General features: G+C 52.4%; 1 protein-coding gene across 30 annotated transcripts in view; it reads right to left on the bottom strand.

Annotated features, from left to right (window-relative positions):
* MYO18A (myosin XVIIIA) overlaps positions 1-15,783 on the bottom strand; it is a 101,238-nt gene that overhangs the window by 54,031 nt on the left and 31,424 nt on the right. For 4 of the 30 annotated variants that reach the window (XM_086359981.1, XM_086359983.1, XM_086359992.1 and 1 more), the window contains exon 1: positions 8,684-8,776. The exons of 19 other annotated variants lie outside the window; for them this stretch is intronic. In XM_086359981.1, the coding sequence (XP_086216107.1) occupies positions 8,684-8,689 (6 nt within the window). In that variant the 5' untranslated portion in view covers positions 8,690-8,776. Of the gene's footprint in view, positions 1-670; positions 733-2,246; positions 2,474-3,031; positions 3,156-8,683; positions 8,777-15,783 lie in introns of those variants that run through there. 7 more of the 30 variants (XM_086359974.1, XM_086359975.1, XM_086359977.1 and 4 more) reach the window with 3 other exon arrangements.

Raw genomic sequence — 15,783 nt, 5'->3', positions numbered from 1 at the left:
GCCCACTGGGCCAACAGCAGCCCTCGCCTAAATGCACATATCTGGACCTGGCTGCTGTAGAACTCTCTCCCCTCTTGCCTTAAAAGCGTCCAGCTTTATTCAGGGTCACTGTCCCTTTATTCTGCCTCTGTCCCAAGGCAGAATGACTGGTGGGGGTTACGGCACCGGGTGGCTGGCGCCTGCCTCTGGTTGCCTGCACCAAGCAGCTGACGGGGCCTTGGGAAGAGATGGCAGCAGCTGCAGTGAGATCCCTCCCCATCTTGTCTTGTGCCATCAGAGCAGGACCCGGAGTCCCAACAGCTGAGCTCTCATGTGACGCTCGCCCACCTAAGAGCGATCCTACCCATGCCTCTCCAGCCCCAGAGAGTTCAGGAAACCAGGACCATAGGAAGGAATGAAGGAGAGGGGGGTTAGGGAGAGGTCCCCAACATGCCTGGCACTGCCAGCTCCTTCACACACCCCAGGCTGGCATCACATTTGCTGTTCTTCCCATCACTTTAGTGGCCTTCCCTCCAGCCACCCCACACGAGAAGGGGCATGCTACCAGGCCTGCCGGCTCCATGGAACTGCCTCCCAGACACAGCCCGCCTGGACACACAACTCACTCACTCACTCACTTCCTTTCTCTCTCTCTCACACACACACACATGCGTCTGGGAGAACCACTTACAGCCCCTTCCTCTTTGGCGGGAGGGCCAGGCTTCGGGAGAGCTTTGTCCTCCTCTTTAACCTGAGGGAGCAGACAGAAGTCACTGGCAGGTCAGAGGTCAGGGTGGGGAGACCCGGCAGTGAAAGCACAGGAAGTAAACATTCAAGCTGTGGCTCCCTCCGAGAGGCAGAGCTCCTGAGTGCTTGGGAGTCCTGGGGCTCTGGACCCGGGCAACAGTTATCCTACCCTGGGGTCAAGATTGTCCAGGGACAACTTCAAGGATGAAGCATCGCTGTGGGGGGTTAAAGCCATGGATCCTTTACCGTCAGTGACCGGCCATGTGGCCCACATGGGCTGCCTACAGAGGTCCACCCATGAGAGTGACATCATGGCCTTGCTTATAGGAAGCATCCAGCGAGTTCAACTCAGGCCGAACTACAAGAGCCATTCCCAGCTCAAACAGGAGGTGGTCTGAACAAGAGCCCCCTGACCCCAGGACTGAGGCGGGGGAAGGACCCCTGTGTATGCGGCCTACAGAGCTCAGTGTGGGGTGAATAGGCAGCCCAATCAGGCTGGCCTCCAGGTACGATTTCCTCAGCACAGAGTCTGCATGCCTTCCCCACCAGCCAGCCGAGCCCTGGCTGGAGACAGGAAGTTGGGCAGAGGCAGGAATTCAGGAGACCAGATATCTTCCCAACCTCAGACCCACAGAACTCTGCCAACCATGCAGTTGAGGGAGGCAACCCCAAGGTTGGGGGGGTGGAGGAGGGGAAAGGAGGAAAGATGCCCGGGCTCTGGGGTCTGTGCCCGGCCTGGGAGCTGGCTGGCCTGAGTTAGAGAGGAGGAACAGAGTCAGGGGCAGACGGCAGTGACCATAACGTATCTGGGAAAAGAAGAGACAGTATGGCCACTCTGATGGTTCTTTCAGCTCAGAGCCTGGCTCAGAACAGACCCAGAGGGCTAGGCCTCCGGTCTGGGTGAGGCTTCTCCTCTCCCGCTCACTAGCATCCCTCCCTTCAAAAGCTCAGGCAGTCCCAGTGGTTTTCATTTCTCTTTTTCCCCCAGTCACTTAGGACTAGAGGAAAAAGACAGGTCTGTCACCAGGGACAGGAGCATGGGAAGGAGTCCTTGATTCCTAAAGGAAAAGATCCTTAGAAACGCATCCAGAATCATTTTAATTATCCACCCGCGGGGACTATCCTTGTGTAACCAGGGTCCATGGCTGATTTTGAGCTCTAATTAGCAATGCCTGGGGGCACTGACCAGCCTGATGGCTGCTGCAGTTTTAAAGCTAATAGCCCATAGAGCTATTTTCAGTGGGCTCAAGCTTCAAAGTTAGTTCACACTGCCACGGACAGGGGGAAAAAGGCCCATTATTCATCAGAAGGGACTCCACGACTTTAGAAATTTGGGACTGGAGCAGAGAACAGGCAGAGAGGGGCTGGTGGAGAGGAAAGGAAGGAGAGTCTAGGTCTGCACCTGACGCCCCCCGCAAAGGCCCATGCCACCCATCCCCCATCACACCATGCATTAATTCCCGGGCACACAGGTTAGAGGGTCAGCGAGTGTTCACACACCACCCAGACACACTCATTACGGCACGCAGTGCTGTTAGCTCGGGCCCAGCGATGGCCCAGACTCCAAGTCCACTCCGTGTCCTTTGCCAGCTCCAAGTCTGTCCTCCTTCTGGGTGGCTCAAGCTTGGGGCCCCAAGGGTCTTTCCCAAGTGGTGAGGCATGGCAGCCCCCTGAGATGGCTGTGACACCAGACCCAGCTCTGAGCTCAGGTCTGGATTTAGCCTGAGGCTGACTCACCACCCCTCCCCCACCGGAGGGTTCTGTCTGCTGGAGGTCATTGCCCAGCTGGGGACTGTGCACAGCACAAAGGCACGCGCAGGTCTGCAGCCTGAATCACCCTCTGGCCCCAGGCAGTCAACTGGCCCGGCTCCCCACTCCTGGCTCCTTCTCGCCCTCCCCATCACAGACCCCAGACTTGGGGAGACCCAGTTCTGAGGCCTCAGAGCCAAAGCCATCCCAGTGGCCCCTTCACAGCAGCTCAAGTGCACAGGGGTGAGTCAGAGAAGCAGCGGCGTGCAGAGGACTTGAGGGGTTAACTTGGAGGGGCACCCGTGGGACAAAAGGCAGCTCAGCTTACCAGAGGTGGAGCTCAGGGGAGGAGCATGACCCAGCAGAGGAGCCCATCCAGGCAAGAAGAGGGAGTTCACTGCCCGCCCTGGTCCTTCTACCCAACCCCCTAATACACATGCCCCAGTCCATCGCCAGGTCCCAAAGCTCCCTCTCGCACCAGCCAGTCTCCTGCCTGCACACGCCATGCCAAGCACAGAGGGAAAAAAGCACAAAGATTTTGAAGTATAACTTTCCTTTTGCTCCCAGAAGGCAAACCTTGATGAAAAGGCCATGGTGCCGAAAGCAGCCCACACCCTGGGTCAGAGAAGAAACGGGGGCAGGCTCTCTCAGGGGCTCGGAGTCTTCCTAAAGACCAGGACCTGCCGGGACAAAGACTGTGGGCCACAGGGGAAAGGAAGGATGGAGTGGAGGGGGGAGGATTATGAAGCTCAAAAGGTCAGAGAAGGAGTAAGGAATAAAAGATTAGAGGAAAGAGAAGACAAAATGAGGTACAGGCCCTCGACCTTCCTGCCCTGGGCAGCTGTGTGTCCTTGAATAAGCTGCTTCACCTCTCTGGCCTCTCTGTGGAATCAGGGGATGGGCTGGTCCAGACAGTGGCTAAAGTCTTTTCTAGGTCCGGTACCCTAGGAGTCGGGGTGCGGACAGGCACATGCGTGCATGCTCAGTCGTGTCGAGCTCTTTGCGATTATAACTCGTGGATTATAACCCGCCAGGCTCCTCGGTCTATGGGATTTTCATGCAAGCTCTTAATTCAGTGACCCTGCAGGCCTGGGAACCAGGAGGGGGTTAGGGAAGGACTAGGACTCCTGTGGCTTTGCCTTTTACCTGCAACTCACCAGCACCTGCCAAGGGTAGGAGCCTGGGGAACAACAACACAGCTGCCCCGTCCGGGGGTTAGAAACCAGAGTGGGTCCTCTCAAAACTCAACAGGTGGAATCTGCCTCAGCCCAGGGAGAGGTGTCATCTCAAGAATCTGTTCAAGTCAGCGGAGTTTAAACTGGTTCATTCTTATTGTTGTTGTTGAGTCACTAAGTCATGTTTGACTCTTTTCGACCCCATGGATTGTAGCCCACCAGGCTCCTCTGTCCATGGGACTTCCCAGGCAAGAATACTGGAGTGGGTTGCCACTTCCTTCTCCGGGGGATCTTCCCAACCCAGGGTTGAACCTGCATCTCCTACACTGCAGGCAGATTCTTTACCACTGAGCCACCAGGGAAGCCCATCACTCTTATTCTTACTTATCATGAATTCATAGCAAAAAAAAAGGAGAGAATATTTTGTTTTCAGTGAATTATTTTTAACTTGCTTTGTTTATGTTTCTATCCTATTTGTTGCTGTTTAGTGGCTAAGTTGTGTCCAATTCCTCTGTGACCCCATGGGCTGTAGCCTACCAGGCTCCTCTGTCCATGGGATTCTCCAGACAAGAATACTGGCATGGGTTGCCATTTCCCTCTCCAGGGGATCTTCCCGACCCAGGGATTGAACCCTCATCTCCTGCATTGGCAGGCAGATTCTTGACCACTGAGCCACCATGGAAGCTTCTACCCTATTGTCAGGTTATATTCTAGACTGTAAGTTGGCTTGTTTAATTCACTGACTCATCCTCTGATGCCTTGCTCCAGCTCTCCCGTGTGTCCAGAGAGGAGCCTGTCAGCCTCAGGCTCTGAGGACACCGGGCTGCCTCCACGTCAGCTGCTCCTCAGGAGCATCCTTCCGACCACAGATGTAGGCTTTTCCCTGGAGGAAATTCTTTCTGTGGCTTCTGTGCTCAAGTGCCTGGATCTTTTCCTCTCTTCCTTATCACTAGATTTTAACTAAAATTAGAATTAAGAAATACCTGTCTTTGTCCCACAGAGAACAGGTAAGGAATGCAGTCCCAAAGATGGTGGCAGCATCTCTGCTACATCACCTACATCTCTCTCTGCTACCCTAGCAGAACTGAGACCTGATGGTTCTGTGGAGCGAGGGTACCTGGGAGCAACAGCCTCCCTTCTCTGACCTGTCCTCTCTCTGGTGAGTTCAGACATTTCCAACAACATTCATTACTGAACCTGGAACACCTACAATGAGAAGGGCCCTGTAAAGGTGTTTTATGTGTATTTTTGTATATAAATCTTATAGCCTTAGGATAGGAGAACCATTATTATTCCTGTTTTACTGACAAGGAAGACGACTCAGAGATGAAGTCACAAAGCTGGTAAGTGGTGGGGCTGGGGTTTCAACCCCAGTGGCTCCGGCTGCAAGCCTGTGCGGCTCCCTTGGAGGCCCATCTTTTCTGCTGTGTCAGGCAGGGCTGGGGGGCTGAGTCATCCTTAGTGGCCAACTCTGGTTAAGATCTGTGTCAGCATCGAGCTCCGGGAGGCCTGGGTCCAGCCAAAGCAGAGATTGAAAGGGCGGAGCTTACCAGCATTCAACGTGTCCAAACTGAGTTTCTGGACTTGCAAAGGGACCATAACCCTGCCACTCTCTAAGGCTCTGGCCACCTCCTGCCTCTCTGGCACTCCTGGCCTCTTCTCTTCCGGGAAGGGGAGAGAAACCAAGGCTCACCAAATCCTCACTGTGGTACTCAGCACAGGGGTAGGTGCTTCACACTCCCTCCTCACCTAATCCTAACAACAACGCACTTTCTGGGTAAGGAAATGGAGAAGGCAAGTCCTGGGCTGAGGGCCCCCCAGCTGGCAGGTGGGAGCATTGTGATTCACAGCCAGGATGGATCTTGGGAGCCGCTTGTGCTGCCTAGATCACTCTCCAGACTGTGATTTCCTCATGGGCAGGACTCTGTTTTTACTCATCATACTGTGGGCACTTAATAGATGTTTGCTGCCTGATGGTCCTGCAATGGGGGTCCTCTGTACAAACCTCTTATTCCCATCTGGTCTCTTCCGTTGGCTGTAAATTATCGAGAATAAAGCTTGTCCATCCCGATTCCCAGGGATGTGGGGAAAAACAAGGGAGGTATAATCTCTAAATTTAGCAACAATAAGTAGATAGTAAACCCAATTGCCATGGGGATGAGGGGAGAACAGGACACTCTGAAATTGCTTAGTAGCTCTTTGCAGAGCCAACAGTAGCCATCCCACCTTAGGGAATGTATAAGCTGACTTAGGAGAAACCACTCCCCGCCACACACACACACAAACCTATGCAAAGATGCACCATCTATAATAGCCCTAAATTGGAAATAATTAACTCCCTAGAGTGGGAGGGGATCAGGTAAACTGTGCTAAATTAGTACAATCCATTGTTATATTGCCATTTAAACTAACAAATATGTGGACAATGTAGCCACATGGAAAACTCCTCCTAAAATAACATCAATCAAAAACACTAGAACCTAAATAGTAAGCAAACAGTGATCATAACAATCTTGTAAATTGTGCAAATTAGACGCAATAGAAACACTTGGTATTTATTGTGTTATGTATTTGTTACTTACTATTTATTTCTATTATAAAGATGGCAAAACAGTCCATAAAAAAGAAAAAGCGGAAGAGATAACAGCCAAAAACACTTGTTCTCAAGGAGGAGAAATCTAAGAAATGTGTGGAGAGACCCATCTACTCTCTGCCCTGAAGGCTTCCAAGGCTGGGGTTGGGTTGGGGGGGCTGGGGCAGGCTGGGTCTCACCCTCTGCACCACGAGCAGGACCATCCGCTCTTTACTTATCATCCTCTGGGTCCCTTGCAGGAGGGGACGGGTGCACAAACGCCCCTAGGAGAATCATCCCACCCACCAGGCACCCTCCAGGCATGGAGTGCTCAGCCTGGGCAAATGCATTGAGGCCCAAATGTCCATGCAAGACATCCACCCACTGTGAGCCCCCAAGGACAGTGGACACCCCAAGAGTGAGTGCCTAAAGGAAGAGAAGATCCGCCGCTTGTGACCAAGGAGCCTGGCAGCTCTCCCCTCTACCATTTGAATGCAGAGGGTATCTCCCAGGTGACCCTCTTCCTGCTAGTCCTAACCTAGCACCAACTTATCTAAGGATGGGAGAGGAGGGTGGCAGTGTGAGGAAGAAATACGGGTAAGAACAGTTAGCCTTTATTGAGCATGTACTAAGTGTCAGGCACTGTGCTGAACCCTTGACATGCATTATCTCAATTAATCCTCACAACATCCCTCTGAAGCAGGTACTAGTTTGATTCCTACTTTACAGATGAGCAAAAGGAAGCTCAGGAGTGACTTGTCCAAGGTCTCATGGGTTCACAGAGTCAGACACAACTTCGCGACTGAACAACAACAAAAGTCTCATGGGAGCAAGTAGCCGACTGGGACGCACACCCAGGTCTGTCTTCCAGCAGGAACCTCAGAGGCTCATGTTAGGGGACAGAAGGTAGCCCTGCCCCCTCCCTTCCTTGGTTCACCTGCGTCACTGACCTCCCATGACACCTCCTGCCAGAGCAACAGTTTGGGTAGAAAGCAGGGGTTTTCCAGAGATAGCCTTACCCCTCCACCTGCCCGTGACTGCAATAAGCTTTATACTGAGCCGCCTGGGAGGAATGGGGGTGGCTCTGCCAGGAATGCCTTCAAGGCCAGGCTGCCAGAGGAGAAAAGGGAGAAGAGTTTGGCAGGGACAGCCCAGCCCCTTCGGTCCAGCCTCCAGCGAGAGCCCTCCTCTGGCCCAGGGCGGAACAGAAAGCCGCCAAGTGAGAGGCCTCTGCCGGCCGGGCCAGCCTGGAGGAAGCAGGTGCACTGGGATGGCTTCCTGTCAGCACTGCAGTTGCAGAAGGCCCAGGCTTCCTCTTCCAACGGCCAGACCTGCTGGGGGGCCCCCCTTCTCTGGGGATCCTCACTGCCCACCTGCAGGGCACTTTGCCAACTGCCTGGCCATCATCGTGCATGGCCCCAAATCTGTGACCTGGTGCCAGAGACCTGGATGCCCAAGGTGGGCAGGGGTGGGGTGGGGTGGGGTGTTAAGCAGGAAGCACCCACTCCCAGGGTGTGAAGTCTCTCAGGCTCCACCCCCAGCCCGCCCACACACCTCGGAGCTGGTGCCAGTTTTGAGGCTGGGGCGGGGCAGGCTCTGGGCACAGGGGGACACAAATGCTCTCGGGCACATCTCAGGCTCCTGATCCACCCCCGCCAGGCCAGCTCCTAGACTCGGCCAACTGCTGACACAACTGAAAACCTTATCCTTGGTGGCCAGGAGGAGCGGCGTGGGGGGAGCAGAACACACTGAGGGCAGCTCTGTCTCTCCTCACTTGCTTTTTTAAGGAACTTACTCTTCTGAAGTAATCTCTGCTAAAAAAGAGACCTGTAGAGAGTCAGGGCATCCCCAAGATGCCATCTGTGCCCCGTTCGAGTGTCCGATTCACAGAAACGGAGGAGGCAACGCTGAGCCCACCCTCGGGTGCTCTGAGTGGGGAGCCCTGACAAGTCCCCAGACCAGCCCTCTCAAGCCCCTCTCTGTTGTTCACCAGGAGGAAAGAGGGGTGGGGGGTAGGTGGAGGGCTCTGCTGGCAACGCAAACCAGGGACAGGACTTCCAAAGGCCTGGGAGATGCTAGGGTTCTGGGCTTCGGGAGGAAATAGCATTGTCAGGAATGAAGGCCTGGGGCACTCACGGTTTGTGGGGAAGGCGTGTCCCGGCAGGTGGGGTGACTGATACTGTCCCGGACCCTGAGGTTTAGAGGATGGTGCCCCCTCCCAAACTCCCGAAGTCATGAGTCACACCCAGGAGTCCCTGCCCCTTGCCTCAGAGAGGCAGAGACTGCGAGGATGAAGGATTTCCTCCCCACCAAGAGGCCAAGAGAGGAGCCTGACCCCTCCCTCCCCACCTACTTCAGCCACATCGAGGGAAACGACAAAAAGGCCCCTCCTTTCCTAAATGAGGAAATAGCGTGAGGAGTCTGGGGCGTTTCCGGGGTGGGGGGTCACAGGGACACTCACCCGCATGGCCTGGCCCGGAGCAGCCCAGAGCAAGGAGTCTCCTCTCCGAAGCTGCTCCCGTTAGCGGCTCAAAATAGCACTGGCAGCGGCCCCGCCCCTGTTCCCCTCCCTCTCCCCAGGCCCCTCCCGGCCGGAGCTGCCCAACCCTGGCCAGAGCCAGTCGGAGAGAGTGAGAGATTGAGTGGCCTGGCCGGGAGGACTGCGGGAACCAGGTATGCTAGGAGGCAGAGGGGGGATACAGCGTGCCTGGAGGAGGAGGAGGAGGCTCTCAGGGGAAGGACGTGGGGTGGAGGTGGGGGGCCGGAGGTGTTGGAGGGCTAGGGGCAAGGGACAGGGAGGGGGAGACTTTCCGGCTGACACACACCCAGGCTCCCGACAGCTGAGCTGATATGGCCCCTAAAAATAGCAGAGGAATTTGAGACCTGCAGCCCCCCAGCCCCACAGGCCAGGATCAAGATGAGCATACGTACACACACACACACCAGCACACATGAACACTCGATCACAGCACGGTGTTCTTGAGAACATGCAATCATAGGCTCACCCCAGCCATCTAATGACTGCGGCAGAGGCCAAGACAACCACTAACGTCACCTCCGATACAACAGCAGCAACAGACACACACAGGGCCCGCTGCACGCTGTGCCCAAACAGCAGCCGCACGGCCACCCCGTGAAGTCCAGCAGGAGCGGAGACCCACACGATCAGTCTGAGGCCCACTGTGGCCGCCTCCCTGTTATAAATACACCGGGGACGTGCATGGAATCGACTGCACGCTCTGTGTAGACGTCCCTCTCCCCCACGCTGCCAGCGACTGAGGAGGGTGGGGCTGGTGGGGCGGGGTGGGTGGGCCTGCAGGCAGAGGAAATTGTGGGTGTCTGGGTGGTGAGCAAGGGCTGCAGTGAGAGGCCAGTGCTCCACATGGAGAGAAGCCTGTGGAGTTAGTACCCCAGGGTGCCCAGACCAGGGCTGGGGACACCCATGAGGCCGAAGTGGGGGCTGGGAGCAGGTGGGAAGGAGCCAAGAGACAGCTCTTCTGAAGCTGTCTCAGACGCTGTCAGCTCTGCAGAATAAAGGAAACAGTTGTCACCTCCCTCTTCCTCTCCAGGAAGAGCAACGGTGGGGTGAGGGTGAGGGTGCTAAGAAGCCTGAGCAGAACTGTCACCTAACCAGGGCCCAGCAGGGGGTCTGGAGACCCCAGGCCTGTCATCCTGGCCGCTCCAGTGAGCCCAGTGAAAAGGCTGCTAAGCACTGCCCAAGAAGACCAAAGCCCAGTTCCACCTCCTACCTGCCACTCACTGTACCAGCCATCAGGACTGGGCTCCCCAGGCGGTGCTAGTGGTAAAGAACCCTCCTGCTAATACAGGAGACCTAAGAGACGCGAGTTCGATCCCTGGGTCGGAAGATCCCCTGGAGGAGGCAGGGCAACCTATTCCAGTATTCTTGGCTGGAGAATTCCATGGACGGTGGAAGCTGGCAGACTACAGTCCATAGGGTCAAAGAGACCTGGACACAACTGAAGCGCCTTAGTGCTCAAGCCCTGCTTTCTAGGGAGGGGGCTTCCCAGGCGGCTCAGTGGTAAAGAACCTACCTGCCAATGCAGGAGATCCGGGTTTGATCCCTTGGAGAAGGAAATGGCAACTTACTCCAGTATTCTTGCCTGGGAAATCCCATGGACAGAGGAGCCTGGCGGGCTACAGTCCATGGGGTCGCAGAGTCGGACAAGACTGAGCGACTAAACAGCAATAACTGCTTCCTAGGGAATGGTGTGTCTTCCTAGGAAGATGATCTGGCCCCTCAGGGCCATGTACCACGTGTCACAGGTCTCTGCATCTCCAGGGCTTTCTTGATACAATGATGCCAACCTCAGCAGCACACTGATAACCCCTGTGGGACTTTAAAGATACCGACGCCTGGATCCCACCACTTCCTCCCAGTTTCTGATCTGATTGGTCTAGGAGGGCAGCCCGGACACTGGGATTTTTAAAAGCTCCCCAGGTGATTCCTACATGCAGCCACAGCTGAGAGTTGCTTGATTGGAGGGTGAACATAAGGCCTAAGGCAGAGGTACTTCTTTGTTAAATCAATGAGAGAGTCGGTGAATGAAGGACTGAATGATTTAGCTGTGGGACCATGAGCAGATGACTTAAATTTCTGTCATCTGCAAAACAAGGATTAGGCTGCACTGATACTGTTAGTATGAGATGGGTGAAACCTCAGTTGGTGAAATGGCTTTGGTTTTCAAAATGTGGTCCCCAGCCTGGCAGGATCAACATCACCTAGGAACTTTTTAGAAATGTAAATTTTACAGTTGCACCCCAGACCTACTGAATCAGAAACTCTGGATAGGGGACCCAGCATCTATGGTTTTACCAGCCCTCCAGATGATTCTGAGGATCACTGCTTTAAAGGAATTATTCACAGTGTACTGTGCTTAAGTCAGTGAGACCTCCAGAGTCAGACTGCCTGGTTTAATCTTGGCTCCTCCATGTAGTAAACTACACAACTTAACTCTGTGCTTCCATTTCTTCACCTGTAAAATGGGGAGAAAAACAGTGCCTACACATAGGGTTATTGCAGGGATTAAATGAAGTGGGACTTGCAAAGCCCATACGTTTTCAATAAGTTTTAACAGTTATTATCTGTGATCATTAGGGGGAGAAAAGGGACATCACAAGCAAAATTTCCAGGTAACTGAAGTCTACCCCCTTTAAGGGACAAAATATTTTCTATTTTAAGTAGTTTTCTCAATTCTGTGCCTACTTAAAATCATAAAAATAACAGACTTTTTATAGACTTTCTAAATTTCTTCAGTTAAAATACTCTGAAAGGGAAAGTGTTAGTCTCTCAGTCGTGTCCAACTCTGTGGCCCTATGGACTGTAGCCCACCCGTCTCCTCTGTCCATGGGATTCTCCAGGCAAGAATACTGGAGTGGGTTGTCATTCCTTTCTCCAGGGGATCTTCCCTTCTCCAGGGATGGTAGCCGGGTCTCCTGCATTGGAGGCAGATTCTTTACTGTCTGAGGCACAGAACTCATCTCAAACACCTTAAACTCTGAGCTCCTGACTTACAGCCTGGCTTCTGCCTCATCGATGCCCCGAACCACTCTCTGAGGCACTCTCCAGGCCCATCTCGGCACCGCAGCCAACGTGAAGCCTCGCTCCACCCTTGTGGCTTCCGATGCCCTCTGTGTCTGTGTATCTGCTGTTCGTTCAGTCCATTTGTCCCCTACCCCTGCTGTCACTCTGCCTGTCAACGTGCCTATCTCCAGCAGTCTCACCTCCTTCTGACAAGCTGTTTCTGCCAAAGGCTGTAAAACCCGATAACCAAGCCTGACAGAAGAGGCCAGAGCAGAACCAGTGGGATGTCGGCGAGCCCACAGCCTCTGCTGGGAGTGAAGGGCCTGGGTTTTCACACATAGACTGGGTGTTCTCTATTTTGGCTGCATGAGAACCTTCGGGGCGCCCCTCCCAGTCAGCAATGTCCTGGAAGCTTCTGGGTGACTGAGGGTCACTTTATCTGCACAGTCTTGTTCCAACTTCTGGTAACCACAGGCCCATCCACTCTGAGGTTCTGCTCATGACTAGGTCCTGTCTACTCTGTCTCTGAGATTTTTGGTGTTACTGACAGGGACCTTCTCGGAGCAGTTTCACTTCTCTTCGTGAGAAGGAAGACCTCTTCATTCAGAGAGGGAAGCTGGGGTCCTGGCAACCCGCTCAGATTCACACATAACCACGGCTGGTCCCTCTGCAGCCCAACGCTCAGTGCTGTTACGGGGCCTGGTCCTTACACCTGCCCTACAGCTCTGGGGGGCCATGCGGCCACTCCCACAGCTAGCCAGACCACGCTGGGTGCCTCAAGTGCCTCCAAGGACGGCCACAATCTGGCTCCTCCTCGGGACTTCTCTTCACCTTTCTCTCACCCTCGCCATCTCCCCAGCACGCCAGGCTCTCACTCTCTCAGACAAGACCGCAGGCCCTCATCAGCCTCAGAGCCTCTACTTCTGAAAGCTTCTCCACCTTCCCAACCCTCCCCACTTCTCCAAGTCCATCTCGAGTCCCACCTCCTTCATGAAGCCGTTCCTAAAAACCCAAGGCCTGCGTGCTGTGGTAGTGCAAAGACCGAATCTCAGCTCAGCCTCTTTTTTTTTTTTTTTTTGCAGTCTGACCTAAGGGGAAGTTACTTCTTAAACTTTCCAATTTTTTGTCTTATAGTATACTTATCTTTTTGGGTTGCTGTGAGAATTTAAAAAAATAGTACGTGGAAAGCACCTAGCATTAGGTCTGCCAAATGGTCGATAGTGATTAAATTATTACTAAAAACTACAGCGTTCACTGTCTATACATAAATATTAATACCACCGCTCATGCATGGTGATTCTTGAATATACTCAGCACAGTGCTCTGTCACATACATGGGAGTCACACACCATGGGGGGTTAGATTCCCTAAAGTCAACATGTAAGACAAAAATAGAATATAGTCAAAATTACTCTTAAAAATCCCTTAACTTGCTCACAAAATACAGTACACGTGCTTTTGTATATACCATCCTTATACCTGAAAGCATAATGTACACAGTGAAGTAGACAAAATACAATGGTTACAGTTTCAGACTACAAGTAATACAGTTTCCTACACAACCACATACAGGTATCCTCTGCTTTTTGAAAGTTTGCTTTATGCTACTTAGCTTTACAGAAGACCTACATTAGTACCTGCTTCCGACAAGCAAAAGAAATCTGAAGAGGTGGTTCGTTTTTACGGAAAAAAAAAATGCTATAAAAGCAAACACTGCGTCCAGCGTTTGTTTTGCAGCAAGCGTTTTAGAGGCAGCACACACCCCGGGCAACCCTGCCAAGCTCCTTCCCCAGGAACCACACTCAGCCTCTCGGCATCAAATCACCATAGATTTGAACTGAATCTGTATCTGTGCTTCATGATTTTGTAATGCATCCATTAGCAAAATGTGCCCCAAGGTAATTGCTTCTTCACTTTGCACCATTTCATCTTCCAAAAGGTTTCACAGGAAAGCTCTACTTTCGCACTGGTTGTGTGTGTGTGGTGGAAGGGTGGGTAGTGAGCTGTATTTGAATTTATTGAATTTTAATGAGTGAATGTATGCCATGACCAAACTGATGTTTTGATGGTAATACATTTGTGTGATATGTTTAAGCCTTCTTCTCTCCCTGGAGAACAAGAACATTTCCTACTTCCTTTAGAGACCATCCCACCCTGTAGAACTAGGCACATAGTAGGTGTTCAGTAAATACCCACTGGATTTAACCAACTGATCTGAAAGGTACTTGTGCAACTTGTTTAGTTGCTAAGTCGTTTCTAACTCTTTTGCAACCTTATGGACTATAGCCCGCCAGGCTCCTCTGTCCGTAGGATTTCCCAGGCAAGAATACTGGAGTGGGTTGCCATTTCCTTCTCCAGGGGATCTTCCCAGACCGGAGATGGAACCTGCATCTCTTGCATTGGCAGGCAGATTCCTTACCGCTGAGCCACCAGGGAAGCCTGTATGTGCAATTAGCTGTGGAGAAAAGAATGAGGACCAAAGGAATATTTAGATAGAGAAAACGAAGATCCTGGCATCCGGTCCCATCACTTCATGGGAAATAGATGGGGAAACAGTGGAAACAGTGTCAGACTTTATTTTGGGGGGCTCCAAAATCACTGCAGATGGTGATTGCAGCCATGAAACTAAAAGATGCTTACTCCTTGGAAGGAAAGTTATGACCAACCTAGATAGCATATTCAAAAGCAGAGACATTACTTTGCCAACAAAGGTCCATCTAGTCAAGGCTATGGTTTTTCCAGTGGTCATGTATGGATGTGAGAGTTGGGCTGTGAAGAGGGCTGAGCGCCGAAGAATTGATGCTTTTGAACTGTGGTGTTGGAGAAGACTCTTGAGAGTCCCTTGGACTGCAAGGAGATCCAACCAGTCCATTCTAAAGGAGATCAGTCCTAGGTGTTCTTTGGAAGGAATGATGCTAAAGCTGAAACTCCAGTACTTTGGCCACCTCATGCGAAGAGTTGACTCATTGGAAAAGACTCTGATGCTGGGAGGGATTGGGGGCAGGAGGAGAAGGGGATGACAGAGGATGAGATGGCTGGATGTCATCACCGACTCGATGAACTTAAGTTTGAGTGAACTCCAGAGATGGTGATGGACAGGGAGGCCTGGCATGCTGCAATTCATGGGGTCACAAAGAGTCGGACACAACTGAGCGACTGAACTGAACTGAACAGTTTCAACTACCCTGCTCTCCCACATTGGTGGCATTGGATGAGTCAATGGTCCTTGGCTCTGTTTTGGGCACTGGGCCAGACAAAGTGGCTGAGCAGAGCTGGGGCAGGCTAGGCAGGAGGTTCCGAGGAGTAAGTGGTTTACTTGTGAAACTAGTTTTGACATGTAATACCTCAAGGTGAACACTGTGGGGAAGCACAATGCCTGTTTTGGGTTTTTTGGGTTTTTGTTTGTTTCATCCCCTAACCACTAGACTGGATTTCTTGAGGCTGGTTTACAGGGAGATCGTTTGTAAAACATTGAGACTGAGGTTCTAGTTAACACATTAATGAAAGAATACTGCTCTGACCCCATTTGTCTTTGTTATTCCCCTTTAATCAGAACTCCAAAAAAGAAAAAGGCTATAAGCACTGTCTCCAGAAATGGAATCTAACTGTGTAGTATCCATTGTACTATTACTAATTTGCAATATATAAAATGTCACTAATAGGACTCTTGGCCTGCCCCCCTGGCACTAGCGGTAAAGAACCCACCTGCCAATGCAAGAGATGTAAGAGAGGTGGGTTTGATCCCTGGGTCAGAAAGATCCCCTGGAGGAGGGTATGGCAACCCACTCCAGTATTCTTGCCTGGACAATCCCATGGACAGCGGAGCCTCGTGGGCTACAGTCCATAGGGTCTCAAAGAGTCAGACACAACTGAAGCGACCTAGCATGCAATGTGAAAGTGAAAGTCGCTCAGTCGTGTCTCTTTGTGACCCCGTGGACTATACAGTCCATGGAATTCTCTTCTAGGCCAGAATACTGGAGTGGGTAGCCTTTCCCTTCTCCAGAGGATCTTCCCAACCC

Source organism: Bos grunniens, chromosome 19 (genome assembly GCF_055505025.1).
Source record: "Bos grunniens cultivar Pamir isolate PY7600 chromosome 19, Bosgru_T2T1.0, whole genome shotgun sequence".
Lineage (NCBI taxonomy): Eukaryota > Metazoa > Chordata > Mammalia > Artiodactyla > Bovidae > Bos > Bos grunniens.
Note: the sequence above shows the minus strand (reverse complement) of the source record. Positions and strands in the feature narration are given on the sequence as shown.